Here is a 17,356-nt window from a genome sequence, read left to right as displayed (position 1 = left end):
GAAAATATGCGATGTTTTCGACTTTTCTTCAAAATATTGCAACAAAATAAAACTTTTTTGGTATAAAATGCATATATTACTTTTAAGGAGTAAAAAATAACTGTATAGTCAAATATTTCAAAATTTATTTTTGATTAAGTTTTCTAAGGTAACTAATTAAATCTTTTAAATACGCAGGGTTGCCACGCTTATTTTCTCTTTTCAAATTCCCTGACTTTTCCAGGTTAAAGAACGAAATTTTTTCAGGTTTTTAAAAATAAAGTTATTCGAAAACATCAATAACTTCATATTTAAATGAACATTTAATCGTTATTTTTCTTATAGGAATTAAGATATTAAAAAATTTGAAATTCAATAACAAGAATATTATTATAAAACTTGCTAACTTTGTTACTGTAACTTCTTCAAAAATTATTTTCATCATTACGATTATTCAGTTCCATAATTTTTAACTAAAATTCTTCTTTAAGTCAATTTTTTAAAAATAATTTTTGAAAAAGTTCTTTGTGAATTTTCAAATTCTTTTGTTTTTAAATTTTTAATTTAATTTTACGAAATTTCGATTATTCTGACATTTTTCAATTAAATATATTAAAAACTTCAAATAATTAAAAAAAATTCCATATTAAACTTATTGTGAAAAATTAATTCTATAGAATTCTTAATTAAAAAAATGAAAAGTTCAAATTTTCAAAGTTTTTAATTTGAAATTCATTTTTAAATCAATATTTATTAGAAAATTCTTCGAGAATTCAATTATTTAACTAGCAAAATAAATATTTTATTTAACAATTAAATGTTTCTTAAAATTGAATTAAAAATTTTATGAATAAATTTTTAAATAATTAAATTCTCTTGACAAATTTTAAGAAAATTTTTAAGAATAAATGCATTTTTCGAGAAATTTGATGAAAATTGTATTAAAAATAATTGAAATTTTAACAAGAATTTTATTCAAATTTTTAAAAATAATTGAATTTCGGAGGAGAATTTTATTATTTATAAAGATAATTGGAATTTTGATGAGAATTTTTTTAAAATTTTGAAACATAATTATTGGATTTCTGTGAAGAATATTTTATTAAAATTATTTTGAAAAAAATTGAATTGTTACATAATTAAAAATGTATTAAAAATGTATTAAAAATAATACTTAAATTCTAATACATAAATTGTAGCAAAGGTTATTAAAATAATTAAATTTCTTTGATAAATAATAAAATTTTTAAGAATAATAACTTTTTTCGAGGAATTCCATTAAAATTATATTATAAAAATAATTGAAATTCAGCATTGAGTTTTATTATTTATGAAAATAATTGAATTCCCGTAGAAAATGTTATTATTTATGAAAGTAATTGAATAATATATGAAAATAATTTGTAAATATAATGGAATTCCTGTGAAATTTTCATTATTTATATAGAAATAATTAATAAATGTTTGACTAGAATTTTATTAAAACTTTTTTTTAACTAATTGAATTCTTTTAGGAATTTCTATTAATGTAGTAGATATTCAAAATCATTGAATTGAGGAACGTTTTGAAAAATAATTAAAATTTTGACAATAATTTTATTAAAATTTTTGAAAAATAATTGAATTTGTGAAATCATTTGTAATTGCTTCAAAATTCAATTTGTTTTAGTGTTTTTAACTAAAAATTCTTCTATAAATCGATTATTTTTAATAAACAATTAAATATATATATTAAAAAATTTAACTATAATTTCAGAAGAATTTTAGTTTAAAAAATTGTAAATCAAAATTTTTTCAAAAGTTCATCTACTTATTTTAATTAAAATTTTGATTTAATCTTTTCAAGTGGAGAACTTATTAATTTTTAAATAATTTTTATAATAGAAATATTTTATTTCAAGTTTTAGAGAATTTAATAATTGAATATTGGTAAAAGATTTGAAAAGTTTAAAAATTCAAATTCACTGAAATGAAATATTTACTTTGATGGATTTGCTTCGTATTATTAAATTATATATATAAAAACTATATATACATCACATGACACGAAATGAAACTTTCTATAAAATGTCTTTTCAGCATATATTGTTAAATTAACCTAAAATGTGTGAATGCGGAACTATAGGCACGCGACGGGTTGTGTAAAACATTAGTTTGTAGACGTATATAACTCGTTAGATCAGCGGCACACAATTGACTCGAGGGCCACTTTGCAATTCGCTAACACGAGTTTCGCGTGACCAAATTGCCCTCCAAGTATTATCTTATAAGGGCCGCATTTTAGCCTTCCTTAAGGGTGCTACCACTGTATATTATATATACAAAAATCTATATATATATATATATATATATATATATAACAGAGATAATTTCCCCTTAATATTTAATCTGATTATAAAAACTGATTACTCCTCAACGGACGAAATTAGGTTTATATAAGTTGTCATTTCTTTCAGAATAAAAACGAAACAATAATTCGAAATTAAGAAGATACCCTTGGCCTCTATCATATATTTTTTTTTTGTTATTAATTTTTGTTTCTCAATTCAGTTATAATATTAACCTTAAAATAATAATTTTCGAAATTAGAACATCTAAAAATATGTTATTAATATTGTATAGATTTAACTTGATAATAAAATATTAGTAAATAAATCTTTTTTTTTTCTTTTTTTCTATACAATATTAACTTTGTCAACTTAAACTCAAAATTATTATTTATACAAATAATTGTATATTATAAAAATTGTGATTACTAAAATCTCAAAAGAACAGCACATACATTAAAAAATTAGCGACATGTATGGTAAAGTCCAACACCTGAGCTATAAAAAGAACATAATTTTGCAGAGAAAATAAACCCCTGGGTGTAATGTCACGTTAGCATCTTGATTTAATTTGATACGCGCACTAAAAATGAATCCACTTTCTTTTCAACACATATATATGTGACAGTAATAGCACATAATCAGGGAAACTTTTCTTCTCAATATCCTTTGCTATATAAATATAATTTTTTAAAAACCCATTCAACACTAACCGAATTTCCTGCCAATTTGAAAACATGTATTCAAAAAAGTTGGAACATCCAAAAAATTCCAAGCTGTCAACATGTTATTTTCAAAGAAATTTTCCTCACCAATAACGTCCAACAATTGAAACGTTTTCCAATTGTTAGCCTTTTATTGTTAAATTAAACGAATCAAGCCTCTGGTATATTTGGTCTCTTTTTCCTACTCGAAAAGGCAAAAGTATGTATGTATATATAAAGGGCGATCCTTGTCATTCTTAAATAAAAAAAAAAGTCGAACGGTTTCATCTTCAGTTGACGAAAGCGGTGCGAGAGGAGTCAAAAAGCGTGAAAACTCGATCTAGAGTTTTGAATGCGAGCGGCCGTTTTGGACGCGTGTACGAGTCGAACGACGCGTATAATCCGCTTAAGCAGTCTTGCCATTATTATTATTGTCGGCTCTGGTATATGGTTTATATGTATATATATATATATATATATATATATATATATATATATATATATATATATATATATATATATGGTAGTGCCCTGGCAAATAAGTTTCACGCCTCGGAGGCTCTTGTCGTTTGCAACTGACTTCGTGCGACTAATCCGAAAACCGGAAATGATTGGCAACCGTTTAGATTTCAACGTGGATTAGAATTGTATTTTTCGATTTTGACGTGTCTATATATTGTATTTATAAATGCTATATATATGTATAAAATAGTGAACGCGGATTCTTTTTGAGGAACTCAAAAACGCCGGGTGTGTCACCTTTTCACTCTTTTTTGACATCACAATCTTCCGGCATATCTCAGTCACAGATTAATTTCTCGATATATTATATATGTAGATACGATAAACGAATTTCGTTTTAAGAAGAGCTCAAAGCTGTGATTTTTGATATTTAGATAGAATTGTAATCTTCAATTGGCATACAACCGACTGAATATTGGCTCGAAAATTATTCAGATTTTATTTTTCACTAAAGTCCCTGAAGTTACGAAGTTGAAGTCCACAACGTTGATAAACGAAAAAGGTTTTTAATTTATTCGAATATTATATTTTTGTAAAATATACAACAATTATTATTATTAAAATATAAATAAAACTCCCTTTTTAATACATTTTTTGACAGTATTGTTGCTTTATCCTTTTTTTCTATTAATTAACACTTATTAAAAAACTTTTTTTGTTGATAAACGTTGTGGACTTCAACTTGGTCTGAAGTTGGCGTCAACGCTCAGAATTGAAAACTATTTTTCCCTGCTTTTGGAAATCATTAATGCTAATAATTTTTAGAACACTGTTTGCATTTAAATCTTTTAAAAAAATTAATTTATTTTCTTTGTTGCTAAGCGTCATCTACGACTACAGGCAGGGCTCGAACTAGGTCCGTAAATCCCGTAAAAGTCCGTAACTTTGCTTGAAGTCCGTAAAAGTCCGTTTTTTTAGAAAAAGGTCCGTAAAGTAGGGGAGAGTGGGGCAAAATGGGGTAGGCGGGTCAAATGGGGTACCTCTGTTTTTCCATGATAGGTACTTTTAATTTTTTTATCCTCGACATATATCATTCATGTTGATAAGAAACTGTTATTAATTATGAAGACACTCCAAAGAAAATTTTTTTTTGAAAGTTATATTACTTGTTTTTTCATAGTAATAAAGAATCCTACTTTTTGTTTGTATTTATAATCTCATACAACAAGAATTTAATGAATTTTGAAAAAATATTCCATGTTTTGTATATTTATTTGATGACACCCCATTTTGCCCCACGGGTGGGGCAAAATGGGATTTTAGCACTTTCTCAGAAAATACGATATAAGTTCTTTCAAAAATTTTTAATTGCATTCTCCTAAAATTTTCTCATAAAGATTAATTTAGAAATGGATTTCAGTTAAAATTTTAGATTATAATTAAATTTTAAAAGTATTGAGCGTAAATTTTTAGAAATAATTTAATTTTGAAAAGGTTACAGATTAAAATCTTTGGAAATTTAAATTTTCCATATTTTTAATTAACAATTCTGTGAAATTAATTTTTTTTTTTGAGAAACTTTAATTGCAGATTTTTTTTATTATTTAAAGTTTTTATTTTCTAATATGTATTTCATTGAAGAATTTACAAATAATTGATATTTCGTAAAATTGAATATTGTAAAGAAATGCATTTGAAAATTGTCAAAGAACTTTTTCTAAAATTATTAAAAATAATCGATTTAAATTGAAGTTAATTTAAGTTAAAAATTCTTGTAAATAATAATTGAATTGTAAATGATTTTATCACTCGGTCATGTTTTATAGTTATAAAAAATTGAATTTATAGTTTTAAGTAAAATATTCTTTTATTTGACTTGGACTGGTTATATATTTTTGTCAGTATCATTGGTTCGTAAATGATCCGTAATTTTTTATTTTTGGTTCGTAAAGTCCGTATTTTTAAATACTTTCACTGGTTCGAGCCCTGCTTTAGGGAACTATACAATAATAAAAATATTGTACATAAAACTTTTGGAAATTAAATTAAAAAAATTTCACATTCTTGAGGAATTGAACTCTTGACTCTGAGGTTGCAAAGCGAAGACAGATGCCACACAACCACGCGTTATTCCTTTTTTTAAATAATGAATTTTTATATATTTACTTTAATTTCTTGATTAATTAGGTGTTCTTTAAGCGTTAGGATTGCGTGTTAATAATAAAATAACTAATAATTTATATTAAACGATAAAAATGTAATTTTAATAATTACTAATATTAATAAATTCTAAACTAAATGAATGTTTCGTCATCCATATTAATGTGAAAAATAAAATTATTCAAAAATGTGAAAAATTTTTGATTTAAAAAAAGGGATAAATTGTTTTGTAAATGTTTGTAAGGCGTTAAAATGGTGCGAGCGCATTCCTGCAAAGGGTCTCTTTAGTAAAGTTAATTTGCAGAAGATTAGCGGGATCGAAATGTCAGAAAGCTATATATACAATAGTATTCACACACGCATCAGGAGGGGTTGCACGAATAAGGTATATAAATACATGGAAGCGAATAAATACAAAGGGCTGTCGTTGGGATTCGTATATACATATATATATATATTTGGTTTGTTTTCGATGCTTTTTGCATAACAAGATCAATGAATTGGCTAAGCCTCTTAACCTCCTCGTCTACACATTATATACACCGATGGGATTGTTGGTTGACCTCGCATTGGAATTTATTTATTTTTTCTAAAAAGAAGAGTGGCATCAAGCTCGTTTTAAATTTACCGTGAGACAAAACCCTCCCTATATATATAGTCACGGAATGAATCGATATATATATATATATAAATACAGTCGCTAGATCTTGAAATCGGAATAATGAGCGAATCATGCGATTCTCATCGATCCGCTAAACCGACATTATATTTTTTCTACAAATACACGTTCAATTGATCTTTATCTGTATTAAAATGCAAAGTGTGTCCCACATTGTATTCAACATTTAATTTTTTATATTTAATTCTAATGTTTTCGCTGAAAAACAATTTATGACTCTATTCACACGGAGAGAAATCTGTTGCGAATAATGCATAGAGTAGAGGTTATGAATATAGCATAAGCACTTACTAGCGAAAAGTATTAGAGGTCCGCCTGAATATCAGTCGCAGTCGACTCCGCCTAATATTCAGGCGGACTCGAGCAATAAATAGGCTCTCTGTTAGGATTTTAGCATCAAAGAATCTATGGAAAAAGTATATGAAAAGTTTCGAGCATTAATCCTAACAGATTTCTCTCCGTGCATCAAACTTGTATATGAATAACGAAAAAGAAACCTACAACAACATAACCTCAAAAACGTTTTCTTTTCAAAGTATGACTTTCTTCAGAGCGCATGACAAAAATATAATATATAAAGTATAAAAATTGTTGATTGCGAAATTGAACGGTTTATAAGTATATTGTCGAGAGTTACAGCACACATGTTGCCTACCTGTTACCAACTATCGCATTCACATTCTCAGTCGCTGATGACAAGGAATGCCGCGCGTGAAATTTGAGAATTGCGCGTGTACGCACTCTGCGAAATCTTAGGTATACATAATTCGATATGACAGTGACTCGCTATTGAATTTTTCCCTATATAAAGTTTCCTCCCTATTCGCGTAAGTTGCTCCGTACACAAAACCAGCACATACATTAATTATTATAACATTCGCCACTGTAAATTGACTCCATGCCATTCGATATATATATATATATATATAATAACCTCAACAAACAATTTATTCTATTTAAATTTACTATATAGTCACAAATATATTGAATTACATTATTCTCATTTCAATATATTCATACCAAAGATTTTCAGATATGTATTTTTTTTGTCTATTTTCTTATAATCTATTCGTGTGGAAACAATTAAATTTTTCATTTAAAGAATGTTAAAATTAATTTTTGGTTATACATAAATACGATTTAAGAAGAAAGTTTATCTTTTTAAATTACAAAATTTATTAAATTTATTTACTCTCTTTTAAGAAACAGTTATAAATTATATTAAACATGTAAAAATTTGTCAAAGATTTTCGATTATATTGTGAGATCAATATGTTACTATTCTATAACCTATAAATGTGAGACGTCGCAAAGAAAAAGACCTAAGGAGCAATATCTTACAATTAATATGTTTATTAACTTTTTATAATAAAGAATTCTTAATTTTGTAAAATATAATTTTTATTGAATATTTTAAATACATGAAAAAGGCTTAAACATAATTAGTTTTATTATATTAAAGGTGGCAGAAGTTAACAATCTCTCCGAATCATAATTTCTCACTTAAGTTTCTTAAATTTCTTAAATTAAATTTTAAATTTCTTAAACTGATTTCACCTTTAATATAATTACTAGCAACAATTCGCGCGCTAAAACGCGCGGCTAACTTTTTAGGGTAAAATAAGCAATTTTAAAAATAATAGAATTTAAAAATATGTAATTCAAACTTTTGTTCAAAACACTAAAAAATCAAATTTTGGAAAAATTATAAATAATTGCAGAAATTCAATTATTTTCAAAAGTGACGAAATTCTTCTCATAAAATTCAATTATCTTTCAAATTTAAAAAAAATTCTCGTCAAAATCATAATTATCTTTATAAAAATAACAAAATTCTTCCTTAAAGTTCATAATTTATTTTCAAATCAATTTCAAATTCCCAAAAGTAGTACGCAAACATTTAATTATTTTCATAATTAATAAAAATTTCTCATGAATTCAATTATTTACAAATTTTTTTATAAATTCCTTCGCAATAATTCAATTATTTTTATAAATAATAAAATTTTTTGTAAGGAATTCAATTATTTTCATAAAAAATAATTTAAAATTGTAGAAAATAATAATTTATTGATTTAAAATGATGGAAATAATTTTAAAAAAGTTACTGTAATAATATTCTTATAATATAAATTAATGATTTTATCACTCGATCATTTTTAATTATTATAAAACATTCTTATAAGTTATTGAATTTAAAAAGATTTGAATTAGAAATTTTTGAAATTCTTAATTCCTATGGAAAAATAATATTGATTAAATATTTATTTAAAAAAAAAGTTAATGATGTTTTCGGATAATTTAAAAGAAATTCGTAAATAAATGTAACAGAACATTTTTTCGAGTAAAATTGTTTCCTTTATTTTCTAAAAATTTAAAAAGTTTCAATTTCATTTTCAATTAAAATTTGTAATTGACAAATAGAATAGAATTTGTAAAAAGGAGAAAAATTTGCATAATTTAGATCAGTCAAACGAAATTTGTTAGAGAAAAAAGCATATAATAAACAAAATTTATTTGTTAATCATAATTTTTTTTATATTTTCTAATTTCAAATATTGTTTTATTAAAAATCATGAAAAAATACCTGCATTTTTTCGATGTCTCAAACAATATTTTTTAAAGAAAAAAAACAAAAGCATACACAAAAACTAACTTCAAAGTGTGGACAGAAAGAATGAAGGAATGAAATACGAAGATTATTATGCACGGAGAGACCGAAATTACTAATTTTTGTATAAAATCACACTAGAATTTACTATTTTCACATTGCAACCACCGGAAATAAGGGGACTTTTTGTATTTTTTACTATTTTCTACACTAAGTCACTAATCCGACAAATGTTCACCAAATTAGCAAAGTTTCTTACTATTTCGTCCAATAATTCCAAACAACTGTAGTAAACTCAGAAGTATTCAGGGTGGCCACTTTTTTTTAAAAAAAAATTCACGGTCATTTCCCGGTCATAAATTATAATAATTCTGAAAATAAATTATTCCATGAAAGATTGAAAGAATTTCCTGATTTTTAGACAAAACTTTGACTTTTTCCAAACCCTAAAAATATTTTAGTTTACTCTAAAAATAATTTTGAACTTAAATAGATTTTTTGAAATAAATATTTAATTATTATCCATTATTTTTCCATATAGTAGGTATTCAAATTTAAAAAAAAAATCAAATTTCAAATCCTTTAAATTTGAATAATTTTTAAGAATTGCTAATGTAACTTATTAACTTATTAACTTATTAATTTAACATTCTAAAAAATAGAAAAATTTGCTTATGAATAATTGTAAAAAAACTAATTGATATTAATGAAAAATACGGTTTTTTAAAATTTATTTTCTAAGAAAAGAAATTTTATTTATTTTTATTTACTTTATTTATTATCCGAAAATTCATTTTTATAAATTTCGTATCACTTTTGTTCTAATTAGTTCAAATTTTTAATAATTCTTATTTGTTTTGTTATAATGTTAATTGCAAAAAAATTTTAAATTGATTTTTTTTTCACTATTTTATAGGATATGAAATTTGTTCTCTTTGAAATTTTTTTGACAAATTTAATTAAAGTTATATTTTGTTTAATTATTGTTAGAAATAGAAAGAATTTAAAATTAAATTTAATATTTTCTTTTTCTAAGTCTCTTACGTTGGACAACAAAATTCATAATTTTCTTATAAATTCTAGAAATTGAATATTTTTATAGTACTTTTTATAAAATTCTCTGACAAAATATAAATAGATTTTATAGAAGATCATTCAATCTTTTTTAATAAAATATAGTTAATACCTAAGTCTTAAAATAAATATTTCTATTTTTTCTCACAAAGTAATGTGTGTTTTAAAAAAAAAAATTCCAAGATCCCGGTCAAGATCAAAATTCACTTTCATTTCCCGGTTTTTCCCTGTCCAAAAAATTCACTGTCATTTCCCGGTTTCCCGGTCCAGCGGCCACCCTGAGTATTGTGTACGTAAAATTACTATAGTCGTTTGTAAATGCAGAGAGAAAGAGTGAAAGAAAAAATGCGGATTTTTATCGCCGGTTTCCCGTCAATTCTTGACTAATGGAGGTAAACTGGAAGGATTTTTACATACACAGACACACACACACTTATATATTTGTTGGATAAATATTTAAAGACACACACATGTTTATTTCACTTATATGTATAGACGCGGTTAATTAATTCACTAATACACAACTGCACGCACGACAACGAATTTCACTGAAAGTATACATCTTTGTTTCCTTATATATTGAATGATGAAAATTTACAGCACTTACGAGAAAGCAGTTTACTTTTAACAACTTATTATAAGACATAGTTCTTGGGACAGGAATAAATGCAAAATTTATTAAAATTCATAATGGTCAATTTCTGAAATAACGAACGACCTACGTTTCACTTTATATTTAATTATTGTAGATAATATCCAAATTTATTTTACATACGCAAAACATAGTCACTGTCAATGATCGGATGGCATCGGCTCATTATGAATTTACGACTAATTAATAACAATACGGCATTTATTGCGGCAATATTCTCAGCCAGCACTGGTCCAGTGCTGAGCCAGCGCTGTCTGGCAGCACTGGCAGGCAGTACTTCGGCAGCGCCAGACGGCGTTATCATCCCAGTGCCATGCCAGTGCTGGCTCTCAGCCTTGCCGCCAGTGCTGGCGCAGTACTACGCCAGTTGTAAATTTCCCATTGGGGAATGATAAATTCCTTTCTTTTAATTATAATTATAGTTTGAATTGAGTGTTAACCGTTTTATGCATTTTCACTTAAATCATAATAAACATATTATATAAAATTTTCCTTCAGGTCCCTTTCTTCGTGACGCGTCATAAATATTTTATTAAAGAAGCAATTTTGACAATAAGACAGACAAGTTTGGTTAATTTTTGATTTTATTTGAAAAATTATAAAGAGATGCTCTAAAAACTGATGATAAATTTCTTATGAATTTGAACTACTTTACTTGGAAATAAAATTGTTTTAACTTTTTAATATACATTTACTGCTTATATTTAATTTCTTTGTATCTGCTAGAATAAGACAATTATTATTATTTTTGGTTATAATATCGCAAGAGGCAAACAATAAAAAAACCTCAGTAAAAATGAAAAAATTTTATCACATCAGTATATTCTTGCTGATAATTCAAATATATTTATAAACTATATATATGAAAATGGATTAGAGCAATTTCAATTTTAACTTTATTTGAAATAACCAAAAAAAAAGAAAAACAAAACCTACAAATTTGTTCATAAATCTATTCAACTGATATATCAAAACAAACAATATACACTGAGAGAAATGGATAGTCAGATTTTGATGTTAAAAAGATGATGTTACACGATACTATCATTATGCTACTGCCAACCATCACAGATGCTAAAAAAAATATAGTTATGCTACCCCTTACTACCAAGATGTTACTCCTGATGATATTGATGGTAACGGTAACTATCTAGATAGCTGTCTGTATACGTAGCATTAAAGATGGTCACCCTAACCACAATTATGTTACCCACTACTATAAATTTCTCTCCGTGTATTGATATTAAAATTTGCAGTAAAATGATCCGAATTTTTGTATTATTTTGATCGCTTTTTTAAATGAATTTCATCTGTATTGCTTTTTGATACATGCAACAAAATTAACTATATATATAGAGGTATTAATACACAAAAAGGGGTCATTTTTGTTGAAGCTCAAAATGAGTGTAAACTTTTGAACCCAAAACTTTTGTAATAGCACGCATTATTACCTACATCATTTGTGAATTTTTTGAATCATTAAGAGTTTGTGAGAGTATATATTAATAATGTGAATTTGAAGCGAATAATCGTATATACTTGACTCTTGTGTAATTTACTTTTTTTCCATATTTATTACGATCAAAAGTATGCTCTAGAGAAGGGATATGTCAATATAGACAGATGGTTAATATTCCATAAAAAATAAATAAATTTTTTCCATATTGCGGTTTAATAGACATTTTTTGGATGAAGGGGTATAGTTATAGTATCGACATCGACATTATCGATCCTGACAAAATTATACACTTGGCGACATTTCTCATAATCGCTGGGTAATTAATTCTTCATAAAGGTACATACATAACGACAAGCAAATATACATAGGCATGCAACGATTAGCAGCGCGGTTAACCGTTACCGATAATGCGTAACTGATGAAAACAGTATTATTAGGTCGTAAGCAACAATTTTGATAGCAACTGACACATGTATAAATTCCCCTCATATGTGTATAATATCATTCCAAGAACGCTTCGCTGTTAAATATTTATATATTTATTTTTGTGCAATCAAAAATTATTCATCATCAACTAAAAATCTTATCTGACAACCTTCGTTTTCGTCATACTTTTTTTTACAAAAATTTTTACAAAATGGAAAAATAAATACTGTACAAAATACACTATAGTCTTTAATTATAAGCTGTTCAAAAATTGAATTAGTTTCTAGTAGCTTCATAATTATACTGAAAATTTCTTGAAAAATATTTAAAAAAAGAGTATTTCTCGTATATCATAATTATAGCATACTGAAGTAAATGAAAAGCAATTTTTACTAAGTTTTTGAATTCATCTTTGGGTATTAAGATTATACAAAAAAAAAACTCGTAATAAAACTCATCCTTTAGTGAAATCTAAGATTGCGTTTGACCTAAAATATTTTTCAGCAATTGCTCTCTTAGGTATAAGCTCCTCTTTTTATATGAAAAGACTATTAACGCAAAAACGGGAAGTCTTTAATCATAAATATGCCGAATCAAATGGTAGTGATGAGTATTATGTATGTATAGCACATATTCAGCTGTTGGTTTTGGTGCGTATATAGAAATAAGCATTTCAGGAAATAGTTTAAATCCCTTGTATATATGTATGTAGCGAGAGCATATTATAAGCGTATATCTGCGTGAATAGATGAGCCGTAGGCAAAGCGACAGGTAGATTCAGGAGAGTAGATGAATGAAACAAATGAGGGTACATAATTAAAGCGTTGGTGTGCCGAGCTCCAATTTAGAACCATTAAATTCCCTAAACGCTGTCCCGACATAAGAGCAGGAGGCTTTCGATTCGTTTATCTCTGTAAAAGTATATATATACGTATACATATATCTGATTCCCAGAGGACCGGTGTTGTCGTGTTGTGTCCATCCGTCGGACCTGGACATCCGGTTCAACGCTTACGCTCTAATGATGTCCTTGACACATCATATATATACATATGGGGTCAAAAATTCCTTCGTCATCCTCCAAACCGGTGAATAAATAATTTACAGTCATAATTATCACATTGTGAACATAAATAAATAAGTCAATTGTTGAAAAATTCAAAAAAGAAAACATCTTTTCCATTTTTTTGGAAAAGTAATTGTGTACTTCCTTTTTTTCAAACGATATAACACGTCATCACAAACATTACATTAAAATTATTCCTCATAAAAATTGTTTCGAATTCTATTTGTCTCTAAATTTTTCTATAAATACTATTTTTAACTTTGATATTATGTGGTTCTAAAGTTCAATACCGCAAATGAATATATTTCAATTGTAAAAGAATAATTTAAAACGTGGTCATGTAACTCAATGCCTTTGGTTGTCAGATTCTCTGATTTCTTTCAATTTCCGTCAATCATGATTAATAATGGATTAATTTATTACTTTAACTACTACTAATAATAATAATTTTAGCTAACACTATAGATAGGATTATTAACTTTTGATCGCTATTTTGTTTACCTAACAACTTCGTCAATTATATTTTGATATTAAATATGTACACAATTTTTCTAAGGATATCAAACTGAAACCAGAAAAGTATATCAAAATTTGTTGCGATGCAAAACGTATACGTTTTGATGCTTTAATGGTCTATATATGAATGTGGATTGATATTGATCAACGTAATCAAATGTTAAAAATGGTTTCTTGAAAATTAAGAGCATCAACAATTTAGAATTCAACTAAAAATAATACTGAAAAGTGTATGCGTTCATAAATATAGAAAAAGAATTGTTAATACAATTTTTTTTCATGTTCCTTGAGATTCAATTTATCGAGAGTCGGCTGTTTACAGAACTAACAAATTTATTTGTTGTTACAAAATTTTATGTTGCTTGAACAGATTTACTATGTTATTACAACAAATCTGAATTGTTAGGGCAACAAAATAGGTTTTTTAGTCTTTCTGTATTAACAATTAGATTGTCAAATTATAGCACTTCTTATTTCACTTCATGCACTTAGGACCGGTTTCACCAACATCAATTAACAGTTAATCAATGAATAAATCCTTAACCGACCAATCATGAACGGTTAAACTGACATTAATCATTGATTAACTTTTAATCGGAGTAGGTGAAATTGTCACTTAAAATTTTAATGTGCTACAAATATTTAGAACTAAAGACTAATTAGTCAAAACTAAAAAATAAAATTGATTCCTAACATCGAGGATAAGCTTCTAAATTTCAAAATTTTAAGAATTTGATTTATCTTATTTTTTTCAGTATAGCAATACACCGTTGACTCCAAACTGATCTGCGAAAACATGTTTGTATAAAATTATGGCCAGCAGCAATGATTTTATATATAGTCTTAAAAGTATAGTTTTTGGTTAAAGCAGCAAAAATACTTTAGATTTAATATTAATAAATTTCAATACATTCTAATTATTCGGATTCGAATTAACCGGATTGCCAGCAACTCTCTATTAGAAATGATGGAGTAAATAATTAATTTTCTATTTTAAACAGCGCAGGTTGAAGTCTCATTATTCAAAAATGTATAATTTTTATGCCAATTCAGATTATCCAGATCGGGATTGGTCCCAATTGATTCGGATAATTGAAATTCTATTCTATACTTACAAATGAAGCTGAAATTGGCACCCGCACTTAATTTTGAAAATTAAATTTTAAAGTTAAATATTTTGTATTAAGCTGCACTTTGCACCTATAATTATCAGGACCTACTTAATTTTTCAATACTTATTGATGTTGGTTTGAAACAAAATAATATTTATCTTTAAAACTTAATTTCCAAAATTAAAAAAGTGCTGTTGGGTGCCAGTTTCAGCTTCATGCAATTTGAGAGGTAACAATGAAATGCAACAACAAATATGTTTCCACTCTTTCAAGAATGGTTTAATTTTACCTAAAGATGTTTCTAATAAATATTAAAATACTTCAGATCCATTTCTAATTGATTCTGATGCATAAAAAAGTATTACCCTAAAAGATTTTTGAAGTTTAATCCTCAATGGTTTGTAATACCATACTTTCGACTTTTAGTTGACTAAGTTTAGAAAAGGTAGCTAAGAATTCATCCAATTTGAAGACAGTTATTAACAGTGTGACTACGTGGTTATTATCATCATCCATTGATGATGATCTCCACTTTCAGTAAATGCTATACTCTACTCACCATTGGAAGACACCGAAACAGCATCATGATGACTAGCATCACTGTCCTCATCCAAATTGCTATTATTGAGTGAAGATCTCGACTGATGCCTAACGCTGAGATCCCTTGGCGTTGATGGTGGACTTCCAGGTGGTTCCTGACTCTGTACACTCGACGGACTCGATGCTCCAGCAAGAATATCGGTTATCATAAACCTCGACCTATGGGGCATTGTTGTGGAAGCATCACCCAAACTTCTGTCCAAACTATTATTATTATTCCTCGAGTCTAATCCATTCGACAGTCTCTCCATACTAATTCCATTACGATCAACCATATTATCCAAACGATGGGCATCCAAACTCGACATTCTACTCAAATTGAGTCCGTTACTGGTGACGGCGATGCCACTCAACGCCGCCACATGGTGGTTCTGACGATGATGATGGACCGTCATCACGGACGATGTTGGTTCCGGGGTTCTTGCGCCTGCAGGTGCCTCTGTCGCCACCCCAGGACTCACTAGGTACCTGGGAGACAGAATCTTGCTTGATACACTCCAGAAATTACGATCTTCAATCTTTCTTTTTTAAGTCCGAATTGTTCATTGATCTCTTGATAGACTAAATCTCTAGTAATTAGATCTAGTAGAAAGAAAAAATATAGTTTTTTGAAGAATTATAATCTCGAGAAGAGGTTGAAAATAAAAAGCTGATGGGAATTATAAAATTCCCAAGGTCAAGTGGTCAGATGTTCCTTAAGATTTTTCCAACCGATGGGTTTGATAATTAAAAGCTTCTTTTAATTCCTAATTGGCCACTTAATGTAATTGGCATGTGCACCAGTTGCTTTCCAGCTCGCTGATCATTTCCGTTTTCCGTTTCTTCACCACTTCCAAGACCTTTCACCCCCGCGGTATCTTCTAATAATCCATCAATCACTGAATCCTATACAATAGTCACAATGAGATAAAACAAAAAATAAACTTACACACACTTTTTTTTGCTTCAATATCATCAATCACTTATAATATCAACAGTTATTTCATAAACAATTTTGCACCAGAATAACTTTTTTGCAAAACCAAAAAAAAGCACTGAATAAAATTTGGATTCGGAAACACAAGGGGAAAAAAATTTGTTCAGCACGTGCACATGAAAAACTTCTTTTACCGGCTCTTTCGTTTATGCTCCGATGTGAATGGCTTTACTGAATATTAAGAGAGAGGCCAAAGACCGTTACACAGGGAATTGTGTACAACGTGTTCCCAAGTCTGAGGCCACACTACTGGGAAAGCAAAGCTGCTGCTAACAACGGGGAACTTGTTGGGCGGCCATATCGAAAAACGTCACGCCCAGAAATTCTCCCCCTTTAATGCAATGTCCGCCAATCAGCCGCGGGATTTGTTAAGGAAACAGCCAATCGAAATGATGGTGGGAGAAAGTCTTCCCTTGGTGCGCGGGCTACGCCCAAGTAATTTGAAATGTGTTTCAGCAGTAATTCGATATAAAATTGTAGTTAATATCTTTCATTATAGTCGCTCTCGTGGCGGGTTATGGAAGAGGAGGGGGGGATGCATTCAACTCTTACG

At 27.6% G+C, this 17,356-nt stretch overlaps 1 protein-coding gene across 1 annotated transcript in view; it reads right to left on the bottom strand.

The window, feature by feature from the left end:
* LOC122503375 (homeobox protein B-H1) overlaps window positions 1-17,038 on the bottom strand; it is a 45,198-nt gene extending 28,160 nt beyond the window's left edge. Inside the window, exon 1 of the mRNA XM_043613882.1 lies at window positions 15,787-17,038. Within this exon, the coding sequence (XP_043469817.1) occupies window positions 15,787-16,222 (436 nt within the window). The 5' untranslated portion in view covers window positions 16,223-17,038. The remainder of the gene's footprint in view (window positions 1-15,786) is intronic.
* Between the last annotated feature and the right edge of the window lie 318 nt (window positions 17,039-17,356).

This window comes from Leptopilina heterotoma, unplaced genomic scaffold, assembly GCF_015476425.1.
Source record: "Leptopilina heterotoma isolate Lh14 unplaced genomic scaffold, ASM1547642v1 Lhet_26, whole genome shotgun sequence".
NCBI lineage: Eukaryota > Metazoa > Arthropoda > Insecta > Hymenoptera > Figitidae > Leptopilina > Leptopilina heterotoma.
This window is presented reverse-complemented; position numbering and strand designations above follow the sequence as displayed.